Source organism: Lycium barbarum, chromosome 2 (genome assembly GCF_019175385.1).
Source record: "Lycium barbarum isolate Lr01 chromosome 2, ASM1917538v2, whole genome shotgun sequence".
In the NCBI taxonomy this organism is placed as follows: Eukaryota; Viridiplantae; Streptophyta; class Magnoliopsida; order Solanales; family Solanaceae; genus Lycium; species Lycium barbarum.
In genome coordinates, this window is record NC_083338.1 from 119,397,799 (window position 1) to 119,408,098 (window position 10,300).

The 10,300-nt window shown below is 36.9% G+C and overlaps 1 protein-coding gene across 5 annotated transcripts; it reads left to right on the forward strand.

Moving 5' to 3' along the window:
- Nucleotides 1-450: 450 nt before the first annotated feature.
- Nucleotides 451-9,844, forward strand: LOC132626920 (uncharacterized). Of its 5 annotated transcripts, XM_060341960.1 has the most exons (10): nt 451-634; nt 2,659-4,911; nt 4,990-5,301; nt 5,381-5,447; nt 5,543-5,883; nt 6,514-7,036; nt 7,125-7,248; nt 7,453-7,620; nt 9,036-9,155; nt 9,232-9,844. In XM_060341960.1, exons 6-10 carry the CDS (start codon nt 6,714-6,716, stop codon nt 9,457-9,459), a joined length of 963 nt encoding a protein of 320 aa, XP_060197943.1. In that variant the 5' UTR covers nt 451-634; nt 2,659-4,911; nt 4,990-5,301; nt 5,381-5,447; nt 5,543-5,883; nt 6,514-6,713; the 3' UTR covers nt 9,460-9,844. The 5 variants fall into 5 exon arrangements, with proteins under 5 accessions (XP_060197943.1, XP_060197942.1, XP_060197941.1 ...); XM_060341959.1 differs by lacking the exon at nt 5,543-5,883 and having other exon boundaries at nt 6,507-7,036; XM_060341958.1 differs by lacking the exon at nt 5,543-5,883.
- The last annotated feature ends 456 nt before the right edge of the window (nt 9,845-10,300 follow it).

Here is a 10,300-nt window from a genome sequence, read left to right on the forward strand (position 1 = left end):
CACACGCATGGTTGGTGGTTGACCATGGCAGGACGCTACTGAAGCTCACTACTAAAAAAATGGGCATTTTCGACCTAAAAATTTCGACCACACTTTTGGTCGAAAAAAAATCGACCACGGTCGGTCGAAATTTGAAGGATTTAATTTTTATTTAATTTTTTATAGAATTTCAACCACACCGGGTCGATTTTTTAATAGGAAAAATGAATTTCGACCACATGTGGTCGAAATTAATTTTTATACAAATAACAAAATGAGAAAAAAATATTTTATACATAAGTAAATTATATATATATATATATATAAATTAATTAAAAACTAAAAATAAAATTCTAATTTCGACTACATGTGGTCGAAATAATTAAGTCAGAGTCGGTCAATTCTGACTTAATTATTTTTGACCACATGTGGTCGAAAATTTGAAAAGATTTAGACCAGATCTTTAATTTTCTTTTTCATTTCACCCCTTCTCTTTCACTCTCTCCTGTCTCCCTCTCCTCTCTCTACCATCCCACCACCCGACTGCCCCACCCCTCCTTGTTAGCACTTGCCGCAGCCACCGTCGTTTGACCAGCAAGCGTCGCTACCAAACGCCGACGCTGTTTCCGACCAGCAACCGTGGCCACCGAATCTGGTATTTTTTTTTCTTCCTCAATCTCATGAACAACCCCCAAATTGAACTAGTGCTCAAACTTATATTTCAATACCATGTTATCAGTTACATTACCTTCTATATTTAGTAGATTTGATAACTTTATTTAGTGTTCAATAGTTGTTTTGGGGTTTATATTATATTCAATAGTCATAGGAAAATTTCTTGAAACAAATCCATGTAAAAAAGGATCAGGGTCGTGGCCGATGATTTGGAAACTTTTACTCATCGCATAATGCAAAGTGACTTGATTAAACATAGGAGCGATTTTTCGTATAAAGTGATTAAAGATGTTCAGGTTGTGCCAAGGTTTATTGGTGAATGAGGTGATGTGATTATTGAAGGATGGGACTGTTGTGGATTTGAGAAGTGTTCCTAAATTTAGAGAGATTGCTAAGTACTGTCTTTCTATGGCTAATAAAGAATCATCTGGGGGTTTGAAGGAGACTTCTACTAATGGGCCTAAAGGCTTTTGAGAAAATATCTGTTAGTTTTTTAGCTAGTGTCTACGGAATCAGCCTCTCTGCCCCACAAAGGTAGGGGTAAGGTCTGTACATCCTACCCTCCTCATACCCCGCATTACATCGGGTATTTTGTTGTCATCGGTTAATTTTTTACTTTATGGATTTTCATATCATTGTTCTCTGTTTTGAAAAAGGTATGTAAAGTTTACATTTTGCAAGTGACAATGGTTTTAGTATATATGCATTTGTATATTGAGTTGGGAACTGTTTCTTTTAGTTGATTGTCAATTTGGTTGATTTGTTTCGGTAATTGTTAGTAGTATGTAATGGATCTTTCTTTGTTACTATGCTTAATATGTACTTGTGCAATTGTGCTTAATCTTTTAAATACATCAAAAAATAGCAAAAATACATGTGTATATGAGAATTATACACACTCCTACATGTAACAAAGGGTGAGTGTCGTGGTAAGTGATTTGGAAACTTCTACTCGTTGCAAAATGCAACGTGGCTTGATATATACGTGTGCTTCCTTTTGTTGATCTGAGTTATACAGATGCTATGTTGTCATAGTTTAGCTCTTGCATTAAGCAGTAAAATCTACTACTTCATGTCCTTTTTAAGCTATTAGACACTTTTGCGATGTTTTTGAGAATCATCGAGAGACAACAAGCCTTGAGCTCCGAAATTGTTCTATTACTTTTTGGTCATTTTATTGTACTGTTTTGTGGCACTGTTTTGGTGGATTTTTTTTTTGGGACTTTTTTTTTTTTACAGTACTTTTTGTTGGGACTGTTTTTTTAGACTGTTTTTGCGGACTTTTTTAATTGTTTATTTTGATTGTTTGTAGGAGCTCCTAGTTCTTTGACTTCTCGTTTTCACAATAAGAATAAGAAGAAAATTTTCAACTTGAATATGAATATGACTAGTAGTTTGAAAATCCCTCACTGATGGGATATTTTGATCCCTTTTTCCTCTCATTCTCCCATGGAGGATCAGGAAAGGGTCAATCCAAGTATCTTATTTTGAAGCAATTTCTGGAGTTTTTCCTTATTCGGACTGGTCTTGCATTGAGCCCTAACTATACTTAATAGGGATGGGATGACTCCTACTAATTAATAACTGGTCTTCCATTGAATGAATATTTTTTTGGGGCTATTTTGATTCTTTATTTATGTGCTATTTATTTATTTTGGGACTATTTTTGTTAATATTTTGCACAGTTTTTTTGGACAGTTTTTTTAGACTTTTTTTTGTGGACTGTTTTTGGGACTGTTTTTTGCGGACTGTTTTTTCTTTTGGACTGTTTTTTTTTTTTTGGACTGTTTTTGGTCATTTTTTGTACTGTTTTTTCGAGTTGTTAATACATGGGTGCTTATTATGGAGTTATTAATTAAAGTTAAAAAGATTTAGGTACTTTATCTATCTAGTTTCAAACTGCGCATTACCGGTAGGAAGGATATACTTTGAAACAAAATTCTTTTACTAATCATATAAATTAAATATGCTTTAACAAGTTCAAATTTTCTGCAATTTGTGTAGATGGAATCTCGTAGTAGGATGTACGATAGAACTAATCCTGGTCGATTTGGGTTGAAGAATGAATTTGTAGCCGGCGTTTATGATTTTGTTGACTATGCTAAAACACTTGAAGATTTTACAATTCATGGTGTGGTTAGGCGTCCTTGTTCTAAATGTGAATGTATGAAATTCAAGACCCTAGAGATTGTTAGGCGACATCTAATGGAAAAAGGTTTTAAAAGTAATTATACAGTTTGGACTAGTCATGGAGAAACGCGTAACAATTTGGGTGGATTTCAGAACTTTGTTGTGGGTGAAAGTAGTAGGATGGTAGAACCTACTGTCCAAAATTCTAGAATGCACGACATGGTTCAGGATGGTTATGGCATGCATTGGGGCTTTGAATCAAGTGGCCATGTTGAAGAACCTCCCAATAAAGAGGCCAGCCGTTTTTATAAAAAGTTAAAAAAAGCTAGTCGGCCTTACATGATGGTTCTACCCACTCTCAATTATCTGTCGCTGTTAGATTATTGAGTATCAAAGCAGATAACAATGTTCCCCAAAGGGCAATGGATTCTGTGATTGACCTTATGCATGAATTGGTTGACCCGACTCTAGAGATACCCAATAATTACTATAAGGCAAAGAAATTGGTATCTAAGTTGGGACTCTCGTCGGTGAGAATTGATTGCTGTGAAAATGGCTGCATGTTATACTATAATGATGACGTCGATCTAGAATCTTGTAAGTTTTGTGATAGTGAACGGTTTAGGGATACACGTAGCGGGAAGAGAGTGGTTGTTAAGGCAATGCATTATTTACCTCTAATACCAAGGTTAAAGAGGTTGTATGCATCTAATAGCTCTACTCCTCATATGAGATGGCACAGTGAAAATAGAAGGCCACCGGGTGTTATGTGTCATCCATCGGATGGTGAGGCCTGGAAGCATTTTGATAGAACCTATCCAGACTTTGCAGCTGAACCACGTAACGTTAGGTTGGGTTTATGTTCTGACGGATTCACTCCGCATTCTGTCTCTGCTACTCCATATTCTTGTTGGCCTGTGTTTATAACACCGTATAATCTTCCCCTAGAGATGTGTATGACTAGTCCATATATATTCCTTAATTGCATTATTCCTGGCCCGCGTAATCCCAAAGTCTTGATTGATGTGTACTTGCAACCTTTGGTTGATGAGCTGAAACAGTTGTGGGTTGAAGGGGTTGAGACATATGACATTTCGTGTAAGCAGAATTTTAATTTGAGGGCCGCTTTAATGTGGACTATTAATGATTTTCCTGCGTATGAGATGTTGTCTGGGTGGATGACAGCCGGAAAGTTAGCGTGTCCTCACTGCATGGAAAATACTAAGTCCTTCACTTTAAAAAATGGCAAAAAAATTCATGGTTTGATTGCCACCGTCGGTTCTTGCCGATGGATCATCCCTTTAGGAGAATGAAAAATGCATTCAAGAATAACACAATTGAACAAGATTGTCCACCTCCAATACTGTCTGGTGAGAATATTTGGGAGAGGGTTCAACACCTCCCAAAAGTTACCGAAGAAGAACCGTACAGATTCGATGGGTATGGAGTTTACCATAATTGGACAAAGCAGAGCATATTTTGGGAGTTTTCATATTGGAAGGATAATCTTCTACGCCATAATCTTGATGTTATGCACATTGAAAAAAATTACTTTGATAATTTGTTTAACACAGTGATGGATGTGAAGGACAAGACGAAAGATAATGTTAAGACTAGAATGGACTTGATTGAGTATTGTGGACGAAAAGAGTTATGGTTACAACCTAAACAGGACAGGTTCTTCAAGCCTAAGGCTAGCTATTCTTTCACAATGGAGCAGAAGCGAAAGATTTGTGAGTGGCTCCAGAACTTGAACATGCCCGATGGCCATGCATCAAATTTTGGATCACGTGTTGATATGGAGCAAGGCAGGATACACGGGATGAAAAGTCATGACTGTCACATTTTCATGGAAACTTTACTCCCTATTGCATTTAGTGGCTTGCCTGAACGAATCTGGAAACCTATGTCATAAATTAGTTTATTCTTCAAAGACTTGTGTTCCAGCACGTTAAGGGAGGATAACCTTTGTCGGATGCATCAGAATATTCCTGTTATCACAAACAAGTTGGAGAAAATTCTTCCACCGGGGTTCTTTGATATGATGGAACATCTTCCAATTTACCTTGCATACGAAGCCCAACTCGGAGGCCCAGTTCAATATAGGTGGATGTATCCCTTCGAGAGGTAATAAGTCAATTTTTTTTTGTTCCTATCTAGTCTATTTTTAAAAAATTTTAAAAATACACCACAATTTAAATGCAGGTCTATTGGTAAGTTGAAAACGGCTATCAAGCAAAAATCGAAAGTGGAAGGCTCAATGGGCGAAGTTTATCTTGCCAAGGAAACATCCCATTTCTGTTCTTACTACTTTCATAACGATGTGCCTTGTTTGAGAAACAGGCCTAATCGACACTATGATGGAGGTGTGAATAACTCTTTGTTGAAGCCGATATCGATCTTCAATCGACCAGGTGATGGGTCCAAAAAACGTGAGAGACCATTGAATCAAATGGAGTATAAATCAGCTTCGACACATATCTTGTTAAATTGCCCAGAAGTTCAACCTTATTATGAGTAAGTTTACCAAAAATTGCAAAATTTCATCATTTAAATTGAGAATAAGGGCTAACCCAAATTCCATTTTGTTGAATAGTCTCTTTGTGGAAATACATGGCCAAGAAACAGTGTCCGACCAATTTGGGACTTGGTTTAACAATTATGTAAGTTTTATATATAATTTTCTTTAGTAATGTAGCAACATTACTAAGTTTTGAGTTCTAATATTTCTAGCTTTCTAATACTTAACTTTTAATAGGTTTACAACAATCCGTGTGGTTTTCATGAACAATTTTTTATGGACTTATCTTGGGGACCAACTAGTGTTCATTGTATGGACAAATATGTTGTTAATGGTTTCAAATTTAATACCCGAGAGTGTGCTAACCACATGAAAACTAATAACAATGGTGTGTGGGTTAAAGGTGCTGATGGTGTTGATTATTTTGGTGTAATTGAAGAGATCTTAGAGTTAGATTATTCTGGTTGGCCTCTCAAAAAGATTGTTCTTTTCCTAAGTAACTGGTTTGATCCAACCCCAAAAAGAGGTACGAGGGTACTGGAGGAGTGCAATATAATTGAAGTAAAGCACAAGCGGAGGTATGCAGGTTACGATCCTTTCATCATTGCACACAATGTTAAGCAGGTGTACTATGTCCCTTATCCATTAAGACCAGTTAAGTCAGATTGGTGGGTGGTTATTAAAACCAAGCCGGTTGGTCGTGTGGAAGTTGAGAATGATTTGTCTGCTGCCTTTCAGACTGACGACACATCACATGTTAACCAACTAGTCGACTCAGAATTAGAAACTGAACTGCATCATCCAGAACATATATTAGAAGAAGTAGATGTAGCACAAGTTACTGATGAAGTAGAAGAAAATGATGAAATTGAAACAAGCGATGAGGAAGAATGGTCAGAACAGGAAGAAAATGATGAAAATTAGCTTGTATTTCATTTTAGAACTATTTAATATCTGTAGTTTTATTTAATTGATTGTAAGACTTATAAGTATCTAAATCTTAATTGAATGTAAGATTTATAAGTGTCTCATATTGTTTGGGTATTTGGTTGGTATTTTATGTTTTGCAGATTTACTAACTTCAGTAGTTCAATGCTAATGTCATTTTGGTGTTTTTTGTTTTGTGTGTTAGTATTTACCATTAACATTTAATCTTTGTTTCATAATTTAATTGCAGTACTTACTTATATTTATTTTGTAGATGGCAGGTGACAAAAAGGGTAAGGCTATTGCGAAAGCCCCAAAAAAGTCAAAAAAGAAGGGTTTGTATATACCACCAGAAGGCATAGAGCCAGGTCCCCTTCGGATTGGAGCTAGAGATCCTGCACCTTGCCTTCCGCCACTTTTCTCTCCGATGTCAGGTGTTGCAGATGGGTTGTCATGGAGTTAGTAGACTGGCCATGTCGCAATGCCACCATATTTTTGGCCTCAGGGCCAGACAGAGCCACATGCACGACGATCTCCGTCCCCTATCACACCTTTGACGATCCCACATGGCCTCCCTGAGTTTTATCATATGTCACAGCGAGCGGCTAGGAGTGGTACTCCGACAGTTACTCCTAGCCCGACTGTGTCACAACAATCGACATCATCTACTCCACATGTTGGGACGTCGGAGCGTGAAGAAAGTAGCTCTGATTCTGACGAAGAACGTCCCAAAAAAGGAGACCCTCCACAGGTTTTGAATTTTGATATGACAGGTCGTCTCATAATCGAGCCAGTTGGATACACGTAAGTTTATTTAGTTTGCATAACTTATTTATTTTATTATAAGACATCTAATTTTATAGCATCTAATTATCTTATTGTTTTAATGCAGCTTCTATCCAGGCAAAGCAACTAAGAGGATTTCAAAGACGATCAAAGGACTCTATAGAGGCGTCGTTCCGTCTTGGGGCAAGGTGCCAGTGAAACTGAAGAAGCAGATGTTTCTCGAGTTTAGGGTATTTAATATTTGTAGTAAAATATTATATGTTGATTGTTTATGGGATATTCCTTTAATATGCTCCCTAATCATATTAATTTCTTTGCATACAAAGTGTTCCTAGAAGCCGGAACATCATGATTTAGTAGCGCAAAACTTTGAGAAAAAAGCGGCTAAAATACTTAAGGATGCGTTACTTAGAGCTCGTAATAATTGCGTGCAGCCTGATTGGATCCAAGATGAATGGTGGAAGGAGCTGCTACACTACTGGGCAAATGATCTGACTTTTTTGAAACGAAGTGAAAATGGGAAGGCTGCTAGAGCCTCAGTGAAGGGTGGATCGCTGCACATTAGTGGCGCCACGAGTCAAGTGGACTTGATGAAGCGGCTGGTATGTTTCCTTCTTTAGCTTTGTCAAGTGACATTTCTTATTCTTGTTGGTTCAGATTTTTGGGACTGTTTTGGTGATTTGGTTAGACTGTGTTGGTTCAGTTATTTGAGAGTGTTTTAGTTCAATTTTGGGATGGTTTTAGTTATTTTGTTGGACTGGTTTTTGGGGACTGTTTTTTTCTTTTGGACTGTTTTTGGACTGTTTTGGGACTGTTTTTGAACAGTTTTTTGCAACTGTTTTTGGTCATTTTTCGGACTGTTTTTGGTCCCAAAAAACAGTCCGTAAAAACAGTCCCAAAAAAACCCCCCCACCCCCACAAAAAAAAAGGCCTTCCTTCTGCGTCTAATCAAATTTTGTGCTAAATTATAAGTCAATGGTGATAGTATCTCATTTAGATCATTTTTAGCACCTTCTTGTTATTTATATTAATGAAAATTTGCTTTTTACTGAACCAAAGAAACATGTATCTCATTTAGTTCATGGTCGCACTTAACCTCCCCCCGGACATTTAACTAATTTCTATGTTAACAACATAGTTCAATGGCAATAGTATCTCGTTTAAATCAAAGTTATTGCATATTTTCTTATATGATGTTATGGTGAATAGATGTGTATCCACGTTGAGGCAGATATCAAAGTATGCTGTGAAGTCTTAATTTGAATAAAGTTTTATGAGAATCACTGAGGCCAAAATTTTGTGGAAACATCTGTAGATATACTTTTTAACTAGGGGTTTGTTCTTTGTTATAGAGCTTTTGAAATCCTCCATCAAAAAGTCTTGGCTTCTTAGTGGATTGATAATGTGGGATCTAACAAAATATGTCGTTGTTCTTGATAAAGATTTGACTATAATAGAAGTTATATTAGAAATTAATTCTTATCGAAAGCTTGGACTCTTGTTTTACTCACAGAAAAGACTCAATAAAAATGTAAACATCTTTTGATAAATGTAGGCTTCAAGCCAAATGTGAAATTATTGATAACGATGTACATTTTTTCAAATGGATAGGATATTATTACCATAAAAACTGTCTAGAACAGTCCGTAAAATGACCAAAACAGTCCGTAAAAACAGTCCCAAGAACAGTTTTTTACGGACTGTTTTTTTTAGACTGTTTTTTTAGACAGTTTTTATGGACTGTTTTTGGGACTGTATTTACGGACTGTTTTGGTCATTTTTGGACAGTTTTTTTTTTTCGGACAGTTTTTTGGGACTGTTTTGTGCGGACTGTTTTTTCTAGACTGTTTTTTTAGGGACTGTTTTTAGTCATTTTTTGGACTGTTTTTGGGGACTTATTTTGTGGACTGTTTTTTTTTTTTTTTTGTGGCAGTTTTTTGCGGACTTTTTGTTGGGACTGTTTGTGGGGATAGTTTTTGCGGACTTTTTAAATTTGTTAATTTTGATTGTTTTGTAGGAGCTCTGGAGGGGTCAGGCGGTACCTCAGGATGAGATCTTCAAGATTACTCACATGAGGAAGGAGAAGAATGCTGATGGTACAGACCGATGGGTTGAGCCAAGGGCTGAGCGAACTTGGGTAAGTCGTTAGTTAACAATAATAATATATTTTTTGTACTAAATTAGACTACTAACATAGTATCCTTCGATTTTAGAATGAATTTCAACAACACTTTGGGGAGTTTCGAGCCACTCAGCCAAGTACCACGCAGATGACCGACGAGTTAATACAGCAACAAGGGATTGAGAAGGTTGCTCCCCCAACAAGGCACGGGACAATTTATGGGATGCCTAATCGAGCCTTTCGTCGATACTCGTCGGCCCTTGAAGCCGTAGGTGTTACTGATGATGGGACAGTTGATCCTAAGGAGTATGAGCCATGAAGCAGCAAGTTGACCTGCTAACAAGAACACTTAATTCCACGGAGGCCAGGATGTTGGGTATGCAAGCCCAGATTAATAGCTTACTTAATTCGCGGCAGTTTTCGATTCCCCCGTGTCCTGGGGATGCTCGTAGGTCATAGCCTCCTAGCCAACCCCGACCTTCCCAAGGTAGACGACGTTGGTCACAAGCTGACATAAATCATGCTCTTGTCGACGAGTCTAGTGGGGAGGATACGGATCATGTCTCTAACACCGAACATTGACTTTTTTGATTAATGTGCTTTTGGATTCTAATTCTGCTATGTTTAAATGGATATGTATAGGAATGTAGTTTTAGTTTGAACTAGAAGTACTTTTAATTTTAAGATGTTTAAGTGTTTGAACGTAGTTTATGATGTTTAAGTGTTTGAATGGACAATGTTTAAGTGTTCAAACATTGTTTATGGTTGTTGTGTTGCATTGTTGATGAATTGGATGACTGTTTTGGTTGATGAATTTGGTTATTTGAAAATTGGCAGGTGGTATGTCAAAAACAGGCAAATGCTGGAAAAAGTATTCCAGAATTTCGACCACACGTGGTCGAAATTTAGCAATATGGTTGCCATATTTCGACCACATGTGGTCGAAATTCTGGGCTCAATTTACAATTTCGACCACATGTGGTCGAAATTGCATTTTTATTTTCTTTTTATATTTAAATATAAATAATGTTTTCGACCACACGTAGTCGAAAAGGCTAAATATAGTTTAATATAAAAAAAAATCGACCACATGTGGTCGAAAACAATTTTTCCCTTAATTTCGGTAGAATGTGATTTCGACCACACGTGGTCGGAAAAAA

What these genes read in the sequence shown, in the direction of transcription:
- LOC132626920 (XM_060341960.1), top strand. Translation starts at nt 6,714, where the DNA reads ATGCCACCATATTTTTGGCCTCAGGGCCAGACAGAGCCACATGCACGA. An exon ending in ATCGAGCCAGTTGGATACAC is followed by an intron (nt 7,037 to 7,124) that starts GTAAGTTTATTT and finishes GTTTTAATGCAG; the next exon opens with CTTCTATCCAGGCAAAGCAA. An exon ending in CAAGGGCTGAGCGAACTTGG is followed by an intron (nt 9,156 to 9,231) that starts GTAAGTCGTTAG and finishes CTTCGATTTTAG; the next exon opens with AATGAATTTCAACAACACTT.